The 21,397-nt window shown below is 52.8% G+C and overlaps 2 protein-coding genes across 8 annotated transcripts in view; one reads left to right on the plus strand and one right to left on the minus strand.

Moving 5' to 3' along the window:
* On the minus strand, positions 1–11,811 carry ODAD4 (outer dynein arm docking complex subunit 4). Of its 5 annotated transcripts, XM_039697180.1 has the most exons (12): positions 9,594–10,529; positions 8,885–9,016; positions 8,093–8,246; positions 5,840–5,901; positions 5,005–5,161; positions 3,617–3,841; positions 3,097–3,304; positions 1,553–1,639; positions 1,163–1,359; positions 897–997; positions 604–682; positions 1–218 (listed from the first exon to the last, which is right to left on the minus strand). In XM_039697180.1, the coding sequence occupies exons 1-12, from the start codon at positions 9,699–9,701 to the stop codon at positions 148–150; spliced, it is 1,581 nt and encodes a 526-aa protein (XP_039553114.1). In that variant the 5' UTR covers positions 9,702–10,529; the 3' UTR covers positions 1–147. The 5 variants fall into 5 exon arrangements, with proteins under 5 accessions (XP_039553114.1, XP_039553112.1, XP_039553111.1 ...); XM_039697178.1 differs by lacking the exons at positions 5,840–5,901; positions 9,594–10,529 and adding an exon at positions 11,191–11,811 and having other exon boundaries at positions 8,016–8,246; XM_039697177.1 differs by lacking the exon at positions 5,840–5,901 and having other exon boundaries at positions 8,016–8,246; positions 9,594–10,530.
* ACLY (ATP citrate lyase) overlaps positions 10,972–21,397 on the plus strand; it is a 27,213-nt gene continuing 16,787 nt past the window's right edge. For 2 of the 3 annotated variants that reach the window (XM_039697170.1, XM_039697172.1), the window contains exons 1-4: positions 17,614–17,772; positions 19,077–19,199; positions 20,550–20,612; positions 21,148–21,338. In XM_039697170.1, coding sequence (XP_039553104.1) covers positions 17,614–17,772; positions 19,077–19,199; positions 20,550–20,612; positions 21,148–21,338 — 536 coding nt within the window. Of the gene's footprint in view, positions 11,119–17,602; positions 17,773–19,076; positions 19,200–20,549; positions 20,613–21,147; positions 21,339–21,397 lie in introns of those variants that run through there. The other variant, XM_039697171.1, reaches the window with a different exon arrangement.

The following is a 21,397-nucleotide window of genomic DNA, read 5'->3' on the forward strand; positions in this document are numbered from 1 at the left end:
TACGACGTTTGCTCAATATTTATTTAAACTTCCCGCCTAGGCTCTACTTTTCCCCACTGCTGTCCTTTATTTCATTGTCCGTTTCTCCCCTTTAACGTTTCCGTCTGCTTACGCGGGGTTTCTGGCTTCCTCTTGTGCCTTTTTATCTCAATTCCCTTTCTCCTCCTCTTCCACGTTCTCAGTGGTGGTTTTTATGCTTTCACTGCTGAAAAGGCGATCTGGGAAGGGAAAAGGAAACTTAAGCCAAGTCCTAGAAGTCAGGAGTTGGACACAAGAAAGGCCCCCGGGCTCCCTTACCCTCACCAGGAATCTCTCACTGCCCTCCAGGTCCTGGGCTGCACTGAGGGGAGCAGCCCCGGGCCCTGCCAGGACCTTCCCCGAAGCCCAGGAGGTGACACCGGGCCAGCCTGCAGGGGACACTCTGGGAGCGCTGCTGTCCCTAAGCTGGGCACGCAGCTGAAGCAATCCTGCACCTCCACCAAGATTTTAATTCAATACTTGCAAGGAAATGGGTGCTGTGGGAATTCTAAGGTGCTGCTGATGTACAGAAGAGAGTGGGGGGGTTTTCCCATTTTTGGGTGCAGAGGAGTGAACAACAAGTACCTTCACGTGAGGGATTCATCCCATCTTCGTGGCCTTTGTTCAGTTCTGCAATGAAGCTTTTGCTCACACTATCCAAGGCCTGAAAGGAATGAAGTTCTTAACAAAAGCCCCAGGAACGCAGCTACATACCCAACATTTTCCTGTTTTCTTTTGCTGTCTGCTATCATTACCAGAATCCTTTCCTACTGTAAAATTACATTTTTCTGGCATTACTGGCTGGGGAATCCCAGCTGGGATAACAGCTACTGACAGAGGCTGCCCAGAGCTCCTCCTCCCCTCGGCGGCCCCCTTACCGCAATGATGCCATTTTGAGCAGATTCACTGGGCACAAGCCTTGCCTTCTCCAGAGCCCTTTCAAAATTCAGGATTGCAGCCCGGTAATCTTTCAGTTTCACTGGAACAGAGGAGGATATCAGCTGGTTTAGCCCAGGATCAGGAGAACAGCAAGAAGTAATCAAGCCACTCTTGATCTGAGCAGTTACTTTGGCTGTTAAATCCTAGAGATGTTTTCAGACCAGCTTCTCCACCCTGAGAGCAAAACCTGTGCCCACATCTTTACCTTGTGCCTGTGCCACCAGCACGGTGGCGTGGAGCTGCCACTCCACATCTCCCTCTTCTTCTGCTGACTGCAGGGACTTCTGGCCATAATCTTGGGCTACTTCAGCTTTATCCAGCTCGAGGTAGCACCGCCCAATTTCATGGAACAGCCAGGCCTTCTCCAGGCTGGATTGGGCCAGTGGAATCTTCTCCTCCCAGCTTCAAGCAGAGTAAGACAGACAAACCTTTACCAACCCTCACTGGGTGCAGTTACAACTCAACCACTGATTTGATAGCAAAGGGTTCAGGTGTGAAAATTCCCCCAGGCCTGGCTGCAGTGAGAACACACAGCTGAAGAACCACGGCCTGGGTCACTGCAAGGCCTGATGCCTGTGCTGCTGGGTGTACATACGTGTTGATGGCCTGCTGGAACTTGCCACTTCGGGCGTACACGTGGCCGATGTTGTCCAGGGCCCGGGACACGGCGTCTGTCAGAGTGCTGGGACAGGGAGACAAAGGAATAGTGGCACTGACATCCTCCTGTTCCTCACTCTACGTTTCTTCATGGTCCCCTTGGTGCTCCCCATGCCCTCAGAGAATTGTTAGGAAGTAAAGGGCACAGGTCAGGCCGAAAGTCATGAAATCAAGGTTGATTTTTGATTTTATCTACAGCTCTGGTTGCTGACCCCATGAGACACAGGGGAATTGGTTTCACTTTGCCTTCGATTATTATTAATTTTTGTGCAAATCTGGCAGCCCTTGGGAAAGTCTTTCCCCTTTTCTTTGCCTCTGTTTCCCTTTGTGGGAACAACTCATGGATGATTTCTGTTTTTCAAAGCAAAGACCCAAAAAGGGGTCTGCAGGCTCCTGACACCAGCCCTGATCCTGTGCTTGGACCGAGCTTTGCTCCATGCTACAGGCAGCTCCTTCTGTAATAAAACCCTGTGGGCTTTAATTTTTTCTTAATTATCCTCGTTTTCATCTTCAGAAGCAGCTTTGCCTACCCTTAGTTTAGAGATGGAAAAGCCTGTGCGAGGAGCAGATAAATGCCACGGGAGTCATGGAATCACAGAGCGGTTTGGGTGAGAAGGGACCGTAAGGATCATCCAGCTCAAATCCCCATCACGGGGTCATTAATGTGAGTAATTAACGAGTAATTAGTGGCGTCTCCATCTGCAGCCGCCAGAGAGCGCAGCCCGCCCGTCACCGCCGCTCCTTCACCGCACCTCGGCTTTAGCGAGGTCCCAAACCCGGCATCTCCTCCCTCTCTCCTGCTAATTCCTGCCTTTACCTGCCCTGCTCGGGGAGTGCGACCACCAGGAGAGAGGCAGCCTTTCCCTAAACCAACATTCATTTCCAAAAGGATTTTTGAAAATGAGAAACAACCACTCAGTGACATTTGCACTACTGCCAAAAAAGTCCCACATCACTTCAAGGCACTGTTCCATGAGTTCTGCTATGCTTTGCAAACTCTTGCTACATCTAAAACTAAGTTTTGCTCCATTTTGTTCAGCTGGAAGAGCCGTGGGATGGGTCTGGTGCAGACAGGTAAGTGCACCTGGAAGAGACCTTTATTTCAAGCCATGCTTAATGGTCTCTATGAAAAGAAGTTTAAGACAAAATGAAGCAGAAAACTGGAGCAATTTCAACCCTGATCTTCCTGAGAAGAAAGTACTTGCTCAAGATTAAAGTGCTGAGACTGGGACTTGTTTTCTTTTGCTTTGCTACAGAAGAGGTTTTGATGTGCCCTGTGCTGTGGGTCCTTAAAAATCTGCTTCAGGTTCCTTATTTTGAAATAGTGAAGATAAAAAGTCACCACAGACCCTAATACTTGTGCACAGCTGAATGTGTAACCCTGTTAAACTTCCCAGGTGAGAATTACTTTACCTAATGCTAAAACACTCCCACAGAGGCATTTTCCCCTTTCTCCACCCACCTGAACTTCCCAGAACTTACTTCTGCCTGGCACAATCCAGATCCATTTTATGGCTGTGCAAAGCTGCCTCCATCTGCCCCATTGCCAGCTGTGCATCCCCAATGCAGCTGTGGAGGTTCCCAATCAGTTCGTTCTTGTTGGGAACTTCATCCTCTGACCACGCTTGTATCTTTTTCAGCAGACGCTCAGCTTTCCTGCAGCTTTCCTCAGCAGAACCTCTGGCCAGCACTGGGGACAGGGAGCAGAGTTGGACACTGGGGTGTGACACAGACATGGAGAAGCTGTGAATCCCCCATCCCTGGAGGTGTTCCAGACCAGGCTGGATGGGGCTTGGAGCAACATGGGATAGTGGAAGGTGTCCCTGCCCATGGTGGGGAGGATGGAACGGGATGAACTTCAAGATCCCTTCCAACCCAAACCACCTTGGGATTCTGTTACTCAGGAATTGAGACCTGGCGAAGCGGCTAACCCCGAGCCAAACCTCAGGAACAGAGCTCCCCACACCAGCGGCAGGCCCTCGTCTTCCAGCCAGGCACCTACTGAGCTGGATGTCCTCCACGTCCTTTGCGATGGCCCTGGCGATGTCGGATGGTTTCTGCTTGCTGTCGCGCGCGCGGCGCTGCCGCAGGGCCCGGCGCTCGTGCAGCCGCGCGTACATCGGCCGCTGCTGCTGCCAGAAGTCCCGCCGCTGCTGCAGGTACGAGATGCCGCCCAAAACCAGGTCCATCACTTTGACCCCCTGCCTTGTGCTGCTCTGCATCAAGTCTGGGGATAAGATAAGGTAGAAGCCAGGTGAGAATCAGCAGACCTGAGCTGCAGCTCAGTGGGGAATTGATTTTTCTGTTCTGACACACAGTCCTGGACATGGAAGTGTCCCGTGCTCCTCAGAGCTGAGGTGATGGGGGAGCTAACAATAAACTCTGTGGCATTCACATTTTCTGAAAAATCCCTTCACCCAGGATTTTTCTCCTGGGAAGCTGAGAAGCCCCCAGAGAAAAAGGGAAAGTATTATTATCTCATTTAATTCTCCTGTGTTTTGCTTGTCTGGAATGTGTTTGGAGATTGTTTACCCACAGGTGATTGTTTCATTAGTCTCTGGTGTGAGTTGTTTTCACTCTTTGGCCAATCAGTGCCAAGCTGTGTCAGGACTCTGGAGAGAGTCACGAGTGTTCATTATTATCTTTATAGCACTCTATAAGTATCCTTTCTGTATTCTTTAGTATAGTATAGTATTCTTTAATGTAATACAATAAAGTAATAAATTAGCCTTCTGGGAACATAGAGTCAGATTCATCATTCCTTCCTTCATCAGGGCACCCCACAACTACAATAAACCCTGCTACCCATGTGGTTCAGTGAGCTGGGCTGCTGTTCCAGCCTTGTATCTGCTGCCTTCTCTGCTGATCAGAGCCAAAAAGGGGCCCAGTAAGTGGGGCCAGCTGTGCTGAGCACCTGTGCTCTGGGACAGAACATCTGTATGGCACATCTGTATGGACAGGGCACTTGGAACAGTGCTGTGGATCAGGCAGATGGAAACTGAGAGGGCTTTCACCTGCCTGCAAACCAGACTGCCCACGTGTGTAATTAGTGCTGGCAACACTGTAAAACCTGTGAGCAAACCAAACCTTAATCACTTCTCTATTTCTGGTTGAAAAGTTCCCTAGAAATATGACTAAAGGAGCATCATCATTGTGCCTTTTTCTAAAATAAGATACTTCTCCAATTCCTGCATCTTGACCTTAACAGCATTTATAACAAACCCACAGAGGAGTCACAGCTCCAAGAGCAGACACCTGCCTGTCTCCCCACCACTGTGAGCTCTGGTATAACTAACTAAGTCACAGGGATTTAAAAGAAGAAAAGAAATAAAGAAGAATAAAAAAAAAAGGGATGACAGAAAAATAGAATCTGCTGAGAAGGAGAAACACCTTCATCCTTGAGCAACTTCTCCAGATATGCCTTGTCAGCATAAAGCTGTCCCAGAAGCTCTTGCTCTGTTTTTGGACTCTGCTTCTTCGTCTGTTTTTGATCCTTTTGGTCCTTTGGTTTGTTTTGCTGTTTCTGCTTGTTATTTTTGCTCTGCAGCTAGAAAAAAAACAAAAGGAGGCGAGGGACATCAGTGGGGAACACTGGAATGAGCAGAATTCTGTTTATACTCCATATAACACAAGTTATTTTTTAAATAAAAGCAAAAAGTGTCTCACCAGCTGCTTTGACCATGAGCAACTGAAATTCTGCAGCCAACTGTGCTCCCTGGGGACCACAAGGGTGTTACAGAAAGGGTAAGAACTAGCTCTGGCCTCTCAGAGGAGCAACACTACTGCAATGGAGCACCCAAAAGTGAAGCAATAAAGAAAGTGTCCATCATCAAAACTGTGACCCTTAAACATCAGGTAAACCCAAAGTCAATATTGGAGCTCGCTGTGCCCTCTTTGACCCCTGGGCTGTTACTCATTAGATGGGTGGCTGGCAACACCCCCAGACATGGGCTGGAGGAGAAATTCCAGGTTTTGCTCCTGCATGGTGGCTCTTCCTGCCCTTCTGCCTTCCCCTTTAAATTCTGGGTGGCTTGAGCCAGACCTGCATTAGAAGCAGGTGACAAACACCCTCATGGCAGGCCAGTGTGTTTTAATGCCCCAGAGGCCCTCCAGCAGCCCCACTGCTCCCACAGCCACATCCCTGAGGGGACTGTCACTCCTCTGGTGCCCATTTCAGCATTAAAACAACTCCAGAAGCTTCTCCAGCCAGAGCCCTGTGCTGTACCTCTGCCTGCCTGCTCACAAAGCACAGCTCCTCCTTGCTCTCCAGCTTCACCGAGGATGGATCTGCAGACAGAGGAGCTGTGTTAGTGCTGCACAGGGGGCTGTCACTGAATTGCCCATAAAGGTGCCAAGCCCAAAATGTTCAGTTTCAACCACTTTTCTCATCCCTTCCCATGGAATAGGGGGTGTTGGTGTGTTCTGGGAGCAGGGAATGCCACCAGCTCCTCTTGGGATTTCAATTCACACGGCACCAGGGGTGAATATTGCATTCACTGTTGCAATATTCCTACAGACAGGGCACATCCTGCATGGAAACTGAAGGAGAAGGATGCAGGTTCCTCTGGGGGATCACAGCTGGAGCACAAAATGGAAGGAAAGGTATTTTAAAGGTTTGTGCACTGATTAGGGCAAAAGGCCCATTGTGTTTTACACCATCTGTCTGCACCCTGGGAAGGAAGAGTGAGGAACAGCTCTTTGGTCTGAGGGAAGGACAGAGCTGCCAAGGCTGCTGCAGAATTCCCTTCAGCAGCCCCAGGGCCCAGACCAGCAGCACAAACACGGGGGGTCACAGGGGCAGGTGTTCCCATCCATCCAGGGGAAGCACAGCCAGGGAAGCAGCGTGGGATGTGCCCTGCTCATGTGTGAGCATTTCCCAACTGTTCAAACATCCACGTGTTTCCATGCTTCCCTGCAGCTCACAGCTATTGACTGATTGAGAATATTTTTAGTTGTATATCAGTTAAGTAGTAGTTATACTAGTTTAGTTATGTTTAGGTAAATATCAGTTTTTTATTTTTTAAATTAGTTTTTCAGCCTGCAGCCCAGGGGGTCCAAAGGTGATTCTTGGCTCAGGATATTGAGCTGGGAAGATTTCACCTGGAGCTGTGATGACATCTGAGCACTGTGCTAAGCTCAGGAAGCAGCAGGAATGGAGCAGAGCAAGCCAGATCTGGAAACCTTCCCTGTTTTTTTCAACACCTATCCCATCTGAAAGCGCTGCAGGCTCTGGTGCCACTGGCACCTGTCAGACCCTGGCACTGGGGGAGGGCTGAAGTTATGAAATTTTGGCAGAGGGAGGCCCTGGCCTAGCTGGGAATGTGTGTGGGGTGTGAGTGGGGCGTGCCAGGAGCTGGGCAGGCTCCAACCCACCCCACAGGTTTGGCAGCCCCAGAGGAGCCCTGCACACGTGTTGCACTCACATGGCACAGGAGGCAGCCCCAGGTGAGGCGTGTCTGTGCCCCACACTGGGACACGTCCTGTCCACGCCTGCTGGCAGGGCTGAGAGAAAAACTAAGTGAAAAGGGATGAGTTCTCTGTTTGTTTTAAACCCCACGAGGTCCTTGGCCTTTCCTGTCTCTGCAGGACCTGCTCAGTGATCTGAGCCAGGCATGGTGAAAGCAGAGCTCGTCACAAGAGTCAACAGTTTCACTGCTCTTTTGCAATGAAATTTGGAGGAGAGTCAGGATTTCAGGAGGCCAGTCTGAGGTGGCATGGCACATTGCACTCCAAGCTTTGAATACAGGGATAAAGGTCTCAGAATGGGTTCTGTCATTAGTGCTGGAGGTAGATCATAGAATCATGGAATCCCACAATGGTTTGGATTGGAAGGGACTTCAGAGCTCATTCCATCCCCTGGAATTGCACCTCCCATGGGCAGGGACACCTTCCACTACCCCAGGCTGCTCCAAGCCTCATCCACCCTGGCCTTGGACACCTCCAGGGGTGGGGCAGCCAAAGCTTCTCTGGGCAACCTGTGCCAGGGCCTCTCCACCCTCACAGGGAAGAATTTCTCCCCAATATCCCATCCAACCCTGCCCTCTGGCAGTGGGAAGCCATTCCCTTGTCCTGGCACTCCAGGCCTTTGTAAAAAGTGTTTCCAACTTCCTTGTCAGCTCCCCTCATGTGGGAGGCCACAAGCAGCTCATGGATTAGATGAGCTGCTCTGGTCTGTATCCTCTGGAAAGTTTCCATGATGATGATTTTGGAAAATGGAGCATCAGGATTCACCTACAGAACTAAAGGATCAGGCACTGTGTATGAACAGCATTCAGGGGAGAAAGAAAGGACAAAAAGAAGAAAAGAGCAGGGTTGGCTCTCTGTGCTGCTTCTGGATTTATCTGCCACAAAGAACAAGAACCCAGAAGCAGAGAGGCTCTGCTGTGGGGCTCTTGGGTCACCTGCAGAGCTGATTTGCCACCAGCTGTGCCCTGAGAAGCCTTGTCCAGGCTCATGGGGGCCCAGGGACACTTCTTACTCCCAATGCAGTTGATAATGGCCTCCTCAGCCTTGTTGATGCCCAGCTGGAACTTGTGCAGGTCAGGGCGGAGCCTTCGGCCTCGGTGGTAAAACACCAGTGCAAACTCAAAGTCCCCCATGGCGTACAGGGCCGCTGCTTTCTGGTAAAGCCCCTAAAATGACATTTGGGGGAAGAAATTGATAAAATGAGGGAAAACTTTAATGGATCTCAAGTAAATCCTGTCACCAGTGCAAATTCAATGTCACCCATGGCGTACAGGGCCTCTGCTTTCTGGTAAAGCCCCTAAAATGACATTTGGGGTAAGAAATTGATAAAATGAGGGAAAACTTTAATGGATCTCAAGTAAATCCTGTCACCAGTGCAAATTCAATGTCACCCATGGCGTACAGGGCCTCTGCTTTCTGGTAAAGGCCCTAAAAACAACATTTGGGGGAAGAAATTCATAAAATGAGGGAAATTTGTATGGATCTTAAGGAATTCCTGTCATCAGTGCAAACTCAAAGTCCCCCATGGCATACAGGGCCTCTGCTTTCTGGTAAAGCCCCTAAAAACAACATTTGGGGGAAGAAATTCATAAAATTAGGGAAAACTTTAATGGATCTCAAGTAACTCCTGTCAGAGCCCAGGGCTGTAACAACTTGCACACATAAAACCCCAGAGCTGGAGGTGCCTGAGCAGCCCAACGGCTCTGAGGGCAGCAGAGATCTCAGCAGGGTTTGGAGTCTCCTCACAGCTGTGCCCAGCCCCTGCAGGGTGTCACAGCTCCCTCGTGCCCCCTCAGCTGCTCACCTCATAGAACGTACTGTCAATTTGGAGCGAGGCTTCAGCGTCCTTCAGGGAGTTCTCTGTGTCTCCAAGCCTCAGGAAACACCTGGAGCGGGTGATGAGGCAGTGCTTGTCTCCTGCCCGCAGCTTCAGAGCCTGCAACCAGACACAAACACACACGTGTAGCCACCATATTTTAGGAAAAATCCTCTGCTGGGATTTTTCTCCTATTTTTCCTGAGAAGTCTCAAGAAAGAAATGTAAACAATTAACTATCTGCTGCTGTGGAATGCAACAGGTGCAGCTGGGATTGGTGCATTTGGTTGTTTTTAATTAATGGCCAATTAATGGTCAGCTGGCTCGGACTCTGAGAGTCACAACCCTTTGTTAATCATTCCATTCCTGTTCCTCCTAGACTTCTGATAAATCATTTTCTATTATTTTAGTACAGTTTTAATATACTAATATAATATAATATAATATATATTACATAGTTATAATATAATATAATATAATATCCGGGAGCCCCCGTCGGACCAACAACACGCGCGGGTATTTGATGCCACAGCTCCCACGCGGATTTTGATGACGGTACAAGGATTTCACCGAAGACTCTCGAGGACACGTCCCTCCGTGTCCCCCCTCCTGCCGCGGGCCCCCGCCCGACCCGAGCCGGGTCCCGCCGCCGCGGCCGCCCCAGGCCCCTCCCGCCGCGCGCATCCCGGTGCCCTCACGTCATTGAAGCAGCCCAGGGCCTTGTCGTGCTGGCCGCGCCGGCTCAGGCTCGTCCCCTCGGTCATGAGGCTCCCGAAGGAGACCACGGGCAGCTCATCGTCCGCCATGGCTGCGCCGCGCCGCCGTTGCCAAGCAACGCTCACCGGGCAACGCCCGCTTCCGGCGGGCCGCCCCGCCCCGGAAGTGACGCGACGCCCCGCCGGTGCCCACGTGCGGTGCCGGTGGCGCGGGGAGCCCCGGTCCCGCTCCGGTGCTCGCTGTGCCCTGACCCGGCCCGGTGCTGGCCGTGCCTCAGCGCCCGGCTCCGTGCCCGCGGGGTTCTGTTCCGCGGCCGGTGCACGGCGGCTACCGAACAGCGGGCAGAGCCGGTTCCTCCGACCCGGCCGTGCGCTCCGCAGGGGCAGCACGAGGGCAGCGCTCGGTTACACCTCCCTGCAGCCGGTTATTCGGTACTTGGGAGTACTGTAGGGCAGGGAGGCTCGGTGCCCGCCGCCGGCCCCGGTACCGCGATCCGCGCCGGGCGAACGGCGAGCGCTGCTGGCTCACTGCCGTCAGCACCGAGCCCTGCCTTTATTTGGCCGGTCCCGCCTCTCCGCCGAGCTCGGAGCACTTCGTTCGTTCCTGCCAATGCCTGCGGGCCGGGCGCGTGTCCCGCCCGGCACCGGCGGCATCCAGCGTCACCGCGGGCGCTGCCCGGGCTTGGCCGCGGCCCCGCGGGGCGGGAGGCGGGCCGGGGGTCACGCCAGCGTGGGGAGACGCTCGGGAGTGGGCGGCGGGGCCGGCACGCCCCGTCCCCGGGGAACCGGGCGGCCGACTGCGGGGGGACTGAGCGCTCGGGAGCCGTTTTACCGGGATATCCACCCCACCCCACTGGCAGCGCCGTGCCCGTGAGGGCTGTGTCCGCTCCGTGCCCAGCCCGGTGCCCGTGAGGGCTCTGGCAGCTCCGTGCCCGGCCCGGTGCCCGTGAGGGCTCTGGCAGCTCCGTGCCCAGCCCGGTGCCCGTGAGGGCTGTGTCCGCTCCGTGCCCAGCCCGGTGCCCGTGAGGGCTGTGTCCGCTCCGTGCCCAGCCCGGTGCCCGTGAGGGCTCTGGCAGCTCTGTGCCCAGCCCGGTGACCGGGGCTCCGGCAATGCCGCCGCCCCGTGGGTACCGCGCGCCCGTGGGAGGTTTCTCGGCGGGGAGGGAGCCCCGTTCCCGGCACCGCTGCCCGGTGGGCCTGTTGACGTCATCGCGGCCCGTGACGTCAGCGGCGGGGGGTTCACGGCCGCGGTCCCCGCCGCGGGCGGGGCGATGGCGCCGGAACTACGACTCCCACAAGGCCGCGCGGCCGCACCCCACCGGCGGCGGCCAATGGCAGCGCGGCGGGCGCTCAGGCAACGCGCACGTGGCGGCGGCGCGGGCCAATGGGCGGCGGCGGCGGCCGTAGCCCGATGGGCCGGGGAGGCCGCGCTCCGCGAACAAAAGGCGGCGGCGGCGGCGCCAGCGGGGCCGGAGCGGCAGCGGAGCGGGGCGGCAGCGGGGCCCAGGTGAGCCGAGCCGGGTCCCGCCGCCGCGGCCGCCCCAGGCCCCTCCCGCCGCGCGCATCCCGGTGCCCTCACGTCATTGAAGCAGCCCAGGGCCTTGTCGTGCTGGCCGCGCCGGCTCAGGCTCGTCCCCTCGGTCATGAGGCTCCCGAAGGAGACCACGGGCAGCTCATCGTCCGCCATGGCTGCGCCGCGCCGCCGTTGCCAAGCAACGCTCACCGGGCAACGCCCGCTTCCGGCGGGCCGCCCCGCCCCGGAAGTGACGCGCGCCCCGCCGGTGCCCACGTGCGGTGCCGGTGGCGCGGGGAGCCCCGGTCCCGCTCCGGTGCTCGCTGTGCCCTGACCCGGCCCGGTGCTGGCCGTGCCTCAGCGCCCGGCTCCGTGCCCGCGGGGTTCTGTTCCGCGGCCGGTGCACGGCGGCTACCGAACAGCGGGCAGAGCCGGTTCCTCCGACCCGGCCGTGCGCTCCGCAGGGGCAGCACGAGGGCAGCGCTCGGTTACACCTCCCTGCAGCCGGTTATTCGGTACTTGGGAGTACTGTAGGGCAGGGAGGCTCGGTGCCCGCCGCCGGTACCGCGATCCGCGCCGGGCGAACGGCGAGCGCTGCTGGCTCACTGCCGTCAGCACCGAGCCCTGCCTTTATTTGGCCGGTCCCGCCTCTCCGCCGAGCTCGGAGCACTTCGTTCGTTCCTGCCAATGCCTGCGGGCCGGGCGCGTGTCCCGCCCGGCACCGGCGGCATCCAGCGTCACCGCTGGCGCTGCCCGGGCTTGGCCGCGGCCCCGCGGGGCGGGAGGCGGGCCGGGGGTCACGCCAGCGTGGGGAGACGCTCGGCAGTGGGCGGCGGGGCCGGCACGCCCCGTCCCCGGGGAACCGGGCGGCCGACTGCGGGGGGACTGAGCGCTCGGGAGCCGTTTTACCGGGATATCCACCCCACCCCACTGGCAGCGCCGTGCCCGTGAGGGCTGTGTCCGCTCCGTGCCCAGCCCGGTGCCCGTGAGGGCTCTGGCAGCTCTGTGCCCAGCCCGGTGACCGGGGCTCCGGCAATGCCGCCGCCCCGTGGGTACCGCGCGCCCGTGGGAGGTTTCTCGGCGGGAAGGGTGCCCCGTTCCAGCCCCGTTCCCGGTACCGCTGCCCGGTGGGCCTGTTGACGTCATCGCGGCCCGTGACGTCAGCGGCGGGGGGTTCACGGCCGCGGTCCCCGCCGCGGGCGGGGCGATGGCGCCGGAACTACGACTCCCACAAGGCCGCGCGGCCGCACCCCACCGGCGGCGGCCAATGGCAGCGCGGCGGGCGCTCAGGCAACGCGCACGTGGCGGCGGCGCGGGCCAAGGGCGGCGGGCGGGGCGGTGCGGGGCGGACGGAGCCGCTCGCTGCCGGCCTTGCGGGGGCTGATGCCCCGCGGCGGCTCCGGGGTGCGGTGGTCACGGCATGGAGATGGGAAAGGGTCCGGCTTTATGCATTTTTTTTTATCCTCTGGGGGTTTTGGCCAAAGCGCTTTCCTCTCTGCCGTGAGGAAAATCCTTTCGTGGCCGTGCTGGAGGAGCAGCCCCGTGTGGGGATCGCGCCGTTCCTGTGCGAGCATGCACAGCCCGTGTGTCCCTCCCTGCCAGGACAGCCGGCCGTGTTCCAGCTGTCCTGTTTGCCGCTTGCAAACACCTCCTGTTTGCCTTGCTGCTTTCGAAATCCTCATCCTGCTCGGCAGACTCTCCCTTCTCTGTGTTGAGCAGTTTGTTGTCTGCAGGCTGAAGACTGAGCTGCACCCTGACTGTCCTGTTTGTGGGTGTCTGTTCTTTCTGATCCCTAGGCGGGTTTGGAGCTCAGTGTCAGGTCTGCACTCCAGTGCTGCTACCCAGACCCTCCTGGGTGTCCTGTGAGACTCTGCTGCTCTCCCCAGGTATCGGGGCTCTCCCCACGCTTCCAGCACTGCCTGAAGTGGTTCCCAAACAAGGACAGCCACAGCTGGAAGTCCTGCCCAGCTGTGGTGGCCAGAGAGCTCTTTACTGCTGTTCACTGGTTTGGAACTCAGAGTATCAGCTCTGTGCTACCCAAACCCTCCTGGGTGTCCTCTGCAGCTCTCTCCAGGTATCAGGGCTCTCCCCACACTTCCAGCACTGCCTGAAGTGGTTCCCAAGCAAGGACAGCCACAGCTGGAAGTCCTGCCCAGCTGTGGTGGCCAGAGAGCTCTTTACTGCTGTTCACTGTGCAAGTGATTTAAGGAATAAGCTTGTTAAGGAGCCCTAAGGCTGCAGAAGAAGGTGATCTTTAATGACAGGATTCCCAAATCCCCCCCTTGTGGCGCTGGGTGCCCACCAGGTCTCTGTTAGCCACATGTAGCCATCCACGCTCCCTGCTCCTCCCTGGCTGCCGTGTTTCTCTCAGAGATCGTGTGTGCAGGAGCCTCCCCCAGAGCTGGCCATGCAGCACCTGTTTGCATCACCCCACAGAGCCTTTCCCAACCACAGCTGGGGGAGCATGACCTCATGCTGGCTGCAGCCCTGAGCCCTCACCGGCCTCTGATGAAACACACGGCTCTGCCAGGTGGGAGCTGATGTAACTTTTCATGCTGCCATGGGCTGAAAATACTGGCTTGGCTTGAACTGTGTTAATAAATTACCCAGAATGGAGGGGAGGGGCTGCTTTATGGTGTGGGTTTGTTGACACAGTTCTGGGGAGAGTGGGTGTCAAGCCTTCACTGGAGAGGGAGTCCTGTCCTCCTGGTCTGAAGGGTTCAGTACAATGCAGCACAATAATAATCTGGATCTCAGAGAATTCCATGTCTGAGCACACATTCTGTGTAAACCCAGGCTGAGTTACACCTCTTCTTCGGGTTAGAAGGAAAACAAACTAAATCAATGTCTGTAATACTTTTTCTCTCCTCTCAGAGCAGACTGTGTCACACTGAGCAGTGCCACATCCCTGATCTCCTGGGAGTCAGGGAGGCTCCACCTGAGTTCTGTGTCAGGAATGCCTCCCTGTTTCTCCATCTGTGTTTCCTTTGGATTTTTTTGGGTGCACCCTTCAGCTGGTTGCTGATATATTGGGGCAGATATGTCAGTTGTGTCACAGCAAACACAACATCCAGCTCGAGGGCTCTTGCCTGCCTCTGATTTTCTTTGTCAATGCATTCAGGAAACTTTCCCCAAGCATCAACTCACTTGCACATATTTGGCAGGTGATGTTTTGAGGGAATAAGTGCTGCTGAGCTCCTGAAAATATGATCTAATCCGTGTCTCTTGCTTGCTAGCAAAGGCTGGAATTCAGCTCTTTTTGAAATAGAGGGTATGGATGATGAGAGAAGGGTATCTGAGGTGTTGCAGGGAAGCTGTTGGTGTTGGAGCCTCATTGAATGAACACAAATCATTCATGGAAATCTGTGGCACTTGTCCTGCTGACATGAATCTGCCCCTGTGTGTGGTGGGTGCAAGGGCTGGGGCTTGAAATGCTGAGAAAATTGCAGATCAGTCTTGGCTAAAGAGTGCTGAACAGAGCAGCAGAGAATGTTGTTATCCCTCCCACAGCTTGTGCTTTGGGCAGAGAAAAGGACATTTTCCCTGAGTTTACCTCCAGAGGTGCAGCCTCTGCTCTCCCCAGCACTGCAGGTGCTAAACATGACTGAAAATAAAATTAATTCTGACAGATGAGAGTTTGAAGCTGTCTCATTCCTGGGAAACTGAGGAGATTCAGCTCCTGTGCCTCTGTAGTGACCCTGCCTGGTGTTAGCAGAGCAGAACAGTGAGTTAATGGAGCTGCAGAGCACACACAGCCAGGAATTGCTGATGCCCTATGGATTGTTTTCCTGCTGATCTCTTAGCTTAACAGTTCAGCAGACTGAAGCAATTGCTTTGTACTCCCTGTCCCAGGAGAAAGGCAGGGTTAGAGCAGTGGAAAAACTGAGTGAGGGGTGTGATTAAAGACTTGCTAATGTTTAGGAGATGTGAAACTCTGGCAGATAAGGTCAGAACAGCCTCATTCGTGCTGTTCTGTTGCCATGACACAAGGATGTTATTTTTCATCTACTGCTATTGTAAGAATTCTGGAGTTTCCTTTTTTTACCCCAGTAGTGTTACTGCAAAAAATGAGGCGATGAAGTTGTGAGGGAAACCAAAGGAGCAGCTGAATGGAGCAACATAAAAAAGACCAGAAATGGTTCTGGGAAGGGAACAGCTCTGCTTTGTGACCCTCGGGTTTAAGGAATCCCATGCATTTCACTTGTTCCCACTGAGGTTTTTTACAGGACTAGTCTTAATAAGACCTGAGGGACAGCCTAGCTCCAGTGTCCTGCAATTGCAGGATCTTCATCAGCCTGAGTGGTTTAATTTGTAATTGTGGTCTGAAGTTCTGCAGTGCTGCTCAGAGGCTCTGTGACACCCTGGATAGATGACAAATACTTAGGTTTCTTAAAGAAATATGTTTGCCATTTTCTTTTACCCATCTGCTTCTGCTGCAGTGAGATGTGACACTGTTTCTGTGGAATTGATGGATTTTTGAAGGGGTTTGAAGCAGGAATATTGCAACTCCCTCTCAGGCAGAACAAATGGTGCCTGCAGGTATTGTGGGAGCAGGTTTGCCCTCAGAAATAGCTCTGCTTAAAGTACAAATTCCAGTGGAAAGTTTGGGGCTCTGCAGTACAGATGAGGTGTGTGTGAGGCTGGGCAGTGCTTGGTGCCTGTGGGACCGTGTCTGTGTGTGCCTGCAGGATTGGTTTGGGGTTTGGTGTCCTCTGGCTGCTCACAAGAGCTCCTCTCTTCTCAGGCCACCTTGGGGCTAATAAACTACCAGAGCTGTTCCAGTAGGCAGCTGGGGCAGGTGTTTCTAGTGGCAGGAGTGGGGGCTGAGTCTGATGAAAGATGGGGTGCTGCAGAAACATTGCCTGATGCTGTTTTGAAATGGGATTAAATTGGAAGCTGTGCTGCAATCCTGTTCAGGTTTTACATCAGAACTCTTTGAAAGTGGGACTGCACTTTTGTCTTTTGCCTTTACTGTAGTTTTGTGATTTTTAACCCTGGGGTTGCATTTGAAAAGATGGAAGTGGCAAAGTTGACTGCTGGTCCTTAAGCACAGTTATGAGCTTCCAGTAATAGCACTCAGTCTGACCTGGTTGGTTTTGGGAGCTCAGGGAATGCAGCCTGCCTCCTCCTATGGAGTAGGAGTTGGGATGGACCCACCTCCTCCTTTCTGCTCTAGGGAGAAAAGTTCTTTATTTCTAATTGTGGCTAGTTAATTGCTGCCTGTTCTGTGTTTGCTTGTGGGATGAATAGCCCAACTGATTACTAATGGTTGTTACCCAGAGGGCAGCACAAGAAATAACTGGAATTTGTTAACTGTTTCCCTCTGCAGTGGGGTATGTGTTTTGTGAGGACAGGTAGTCTCACTGAGCAGTTCTGGTACTTGGCTGTCCAGGTGCTCAGATGGAATCTGAATTCCTCTTTTCTTCCTCTGCTTTGCAGCTCTCCCAGAATCCATCCCAAGGGTGTTTTTGCTTCCTGCCACACTGGCAGTGCTTGGGGAACAGTGACATGACCCCAGTCACTCAAAATGCAGGAGGAGCTGCTGCTTGAGCCTCCCTGTCAGCAGTCTGAGCCCCAGACACACCAAACCTGCTGGCTCGTCCCAGCACTCAGTTCTGATGTGTGACACATGCAGACAGGGTCACTGGGGTGAAGTATTCTTTTAAATAAGTGTTTATGGCAGCTAAAAATAAATGGAACTTTGACATCTTATAAAAAAATTACACTCTTGAGGCTAGAAATCATTTTCTTACATCAGTTTGGAATATACTCAAAAAGAGAAGAAAACCATACATAGGAAAGGGACTGAATTTGGAATTTTTCTTAAAAAGAACAACCCCAAAACCAAAACAAACTGTCTAAACTTCATCTTTGTTGTTGTCTTGAGCATCTTATTCTGTCAGATGTAAAGCTTCTTCCAAGAAATCTGGTTCTGAAGCAGGAAAAAACAGTGATGTAAACCTATTCTAGTTTTGGTAATCCTGGCAGTGTTTTGTTTTCCCTTTAGAAAAGGGATGGGGATTGCTGACATGCCCACAGTCAGGCTTGCCTGGGAATGTGGCATACCTTAGAGAAGTGAGTAGGAGGGAGAGGATCCCTCCCTGGAAATGCACCAGAAAAAGGAGATGGGTTACACCAGGAGCAATCCTGGGGTGCTGCCCTGGATGTGAGGGGATGCTCCAAGCTGTGGGTTTGGGAAAGGCTTGGTGGTGGCTGGGACAAGCTGCAGCCCTGGCAGGGAAAGGCAGAATCCCAGATTCTGCCTTTCCCTGCAGACAGGGCTGGATGAAAATAGTGTGCATGGCAGGGGAAAGGGTAGAAGGTTTAATCAAAGTGAGTAGTTCTTGCTTATTGGGGAGTTTTATGATCTTACATGAAATTGGTTTGCCTTGGGTTTGTGTTGAGCTGAGTAATGCAGAGTTCTTTGCCAGAACAGGGCTCTGTTCCTGATGGATTTTTGGTTTTTTTCCCCATCCAGACTAGGTAGCCATGTCAGCCAAAGCCATCTCTGAGCAGACAGGGAAGGAGTTCTTGTACAAGTACATCTGCACGTCCTCTGCCATCCAGAACCGCTTCAAGTATGCCCGGGTCACGCCAGCCACGGACTGGGCACGGCTCACCCAGGACCACCCCTGGCTCCTGAGCGAGGTAAGGACAGCAGGGTCTGCCTCCTGAGCCCCTGAGCACTGCTCCTCACCCTTCCTGAGGGAGCAGTCCCTGCTGCTGCTCTGCTGCAGGCACTCCCAAGCCTGATGAAGAAACAAATCTTTCTTCAAGGCTCGGTGTCGCCTCATGGGGGGCTGATTATTCCTTTGAGAGTGTGAAATACAGGAGCAGAGAGAGCTGTGAAGCAGTTGCTCATAACTGCACAGAAGGTGAAGGAGGTTGATTCAGACAGAGATGTCAAAGCCTTGCTCTCTGAAATCAGAGTGCTCTCCCCATGTCAAGTTAGGACACTTAGATTTTTTTGAATCCAAGCAAAATGTCAGGGAAAACTTCCTTTTTAAAGTTTTTCAGTGCAAAATAATTTATCTCTCTGTTTCATATCCTCACACTTTCTGGAGAGAAAACATACCCAGAGCTCTTTTTTCTTAGCTGTCCAAGCTGGCTCTTTTCCAGTGGTTAATTATATTAAGTCATTGGCTGGAGAATGTGAATGTCTCATAGTCCTTGACTGACTGACTGATTGAAGCCCTGCACTAATTAGATGTTCTGTGCTCAAGTGCCTGAATGAACTGCAGGAGGAGATCAGCAGTGCTTCTGAAAGCCTTGCAGGAAGCCAGAAGGGAGCAAGGTTGCTCTTGGGCCTTTAGGGCAGGTTCTGTAAGGCTGAAAAGGGCTTCAGGTCCAACAGCAAGACCACGCTCAGAGTCCTTTCCTGCAGCACAGTGTGTTCTGACTCTGGAGTTACTGAAGTTCCAGGACATAACAGTGGTGCAGGAGAATGACACCCACTTCTAGTTTGGTTCTTTAAAAGGATATTTGCAAGCTAGAGATGTCTGTAACCCAGGAGCAGCTATCCATGGGTATCTTATCAAGAGCCACAGTCAGCTGGCTGAAATGTGCATGACCCTGGCTCTAGCCACTCTCTCTCATAAGCAAAATGTAGTGACAGCTGGAGCTTTTTTTTTTTATTTTTGTAACTGTCTGTGTCTGTCATGACTTTTATTGGGTTTTTCATCAAAAAAAGAACAAGCTGTCACCTCAGCCTCTGATGTCTGCTTACAGCTGAGTAGAAACAAGGCAGCTTTTCTCAAAGTACAGCATAAGAAAACCCAAACTTGCAGGCATATTGTAGCAGGAGCTGGATTTGCCAAGATTAAAGGAATTTTACAAGGATGGGTGCTGTGCAGAACTGATTTAACTTTTTACTTCACCATTTGCAGAGAACCACTCAACCAAAATCACTTCCTAATGCTTTTTCCTTTAAATCTCTTGCCCATCCTCTGCAGCGTTTAGTGGTGAAGCCAGACCAGCTCATTAAGAGACGTGGGAAGCTTGGACTGGTTGGGATTAACCTCACTCTGGATCAGGTGAAGGCTTGGCTCAAGCAACGCCTGGGCCAGGAAACCACGGTGAGTTCTTCACTTGTGTTCCCAGGACAGGAAAAAAGCTGTAAAATCCCTGGTCCTCTGTTACAGCCAGCCCCTGAGTTTTGGCTGATGACTGAGTGTTACTTCAGGCCCTTATTTTAACTCAGTGCTCAAATACGGGTCTCTCAAGTCAGGTCTCATAAGCTCTTGGGGATGTATTTCACACCCAAGATAGCTCAACTACATCAGAAGACATAAAATCAGCAAGATGGCTTCTGTGGTGGTGTTGGAAACAAAAAGGTTTTAATAAAAGGCAAAATAACAAACTCTTTACAGAGAAAAACTGAGCCTGGTGCCAGAGGTTCTTGCTCCTGGTAAAACGCCTCACAAAAGCAATTAGTTTTTGTTCTTTTCTTTTTCTAGTAAATTGCTCAGGCTGGACTTTTTGGCTTCTGTCCAAATAGCTATCCTTAAGTTTGAGGTGAAGTCCCCAGATCCTATGAGATGTCTTTTCACCTAATTGAGGAGAGAAACTTCTGGATTTATTTCCTTTTTAAGGGGAAAAAGGATAGTTTTGTCACTCTGTCAACAGGAGGCACATTCCTATACAGTGCTGCCACGTAATATTTATTTTCCTGGGAATGACAGTGCAGAGCTAATGATAATGAAGTGCCTGCCATCCCTGCTGCTGTGTGTTGGGAGCTGATGGAGTTGTGCTGCCTTAAGGAATTTATGGTTTTGGCCCTGCTGGGATTGATTTGGCTCTGAGCCTGTGCAGCAGGAATTGGGAAAGAGCAGGAGCAGCTCTGTGAGTGCTCCCTGTTGGGAAAACCATGGGTGTGGAAATTACTCCTTTAGCACAACACAACAACCATATCAAAAGCAAGGTCTGGGCCACAGGCTCAGGACCACTGGTGTCCTCAGAAGCAGGGAGTGTCCCCCAGTGTCTCTTGGGTTTGGATAACAGGAAAGTGCCTACACAGAACAGTTCCTGCACCCATAAGAAGAGGCTAAAGGATTCTCTTGCTCTTCTGTGCTCCCTGATATCATTTCAGGGTGAGCACTACTCTGAGGCCTCTGCTCCTGCCATTAGCTCAGGAGTTCCTCACTTCTGAATTTTCCACTACTCAAAGTCCTCTCAAGGCCTTGTGCTGAGCAGGGCCCAGTGGCAGAGCTGTCCTGGTGTAATTCTGATACCCCTCTGTCCTGTTAGGAATGGGAAGGGTGACTGACTCCTGTAAGCAGATATCCTGGGCTGCCAGTGCCGAGTGCTGTGCTGGACAGGGAGCACAGTGCAGAGGGAGCCATTTTAGAGCAGTGCTGATTAACTCTCAAAGCTTCCCATGTGCTGGACAAGTGTTTATGGGTGTTTATCTTGTTTTCTGTCCCCAGATTGCTAATGCCAAGGGAATCCTAAAGAACTTTCTGATTGAGCCCTTCGTCCCTCACAAGCAGGTTAGTACACCATTCAAGCAGCCTTTCAATCTCTTTGGGCTTGCATGCTTAGCTGGATGGGTACAGTGGAGAAAGCAGAAGTTTGGGAGTGTGCTTTTGAGCTGACAGTGCTGCTGCACACTCCAGGCAAAAACATCTTCTGTATTTCCCTACTGAAATTTTAAGTAGAAAATAAATTAATACACCTTCATATTCCTCATGATTTTTTAATCAGTTTGCCAGTGCAATGAAGACTCCTAAGAGAGTACATCACAGCAAGGGCACTACAAAATAAATAAAACTTCAATTAGAAGAAGGGCCTGCCAGACATTTCTGGACACAGATCTTTTTGTTAATTATAGTCATTGCTGAGATAATATCACTGTTTCCTTTTCCTGATTCAAATAAAAATGACTGGCAAGTCTTTCTCAGTGTCAGGGCTACTCTAGCACTGCTGCTCCTTGGGAAGCTTGACTTGGGCTCAGCTTCTCCAATCCCAGCACTGTCACAAGAGTTTTTATGCTCACTTGTCCCTAAAATGCTTGTCCCTGCACAGGAGGAAGAGTTCTATGTGTGCATCTACGCTGCCCGTGAGGGAGACTATGTGCTCTTCCACCACGAGGGGGGTGTGGATGTGGGAGATGTGGATGCCAAAGCTCAGAAGCTGCTCGTGGCAGTGGATGAGAAGCTCAGTGAATCAGATGTGAAGAAGCATCTCCTGCAGCATGCACCAGCTGACAAGAAGGAGTAAGTAGAGATGCAGTTGTGGGTGGGAGCAGCCATGCAGCAGCTGCTCTCTTTTATCT

The sequence above is a fragment of the Passer montanus genome, unplaced genomic scaffold (assembly GCF_014805655.1).
Source record: "Passer montanus isolate IOZ18808 unplaced genomic scaffold, ASM1480565v1 scaffold117, whole genome shotgun sequence".
In the NCBI taxonomy this organism is placed as follows: domain Eukaryota; kingdom Metazoa; phylum Chordata; class Aves; order Passeriformes; family Passeridae; genus Passer; species Passer montanus.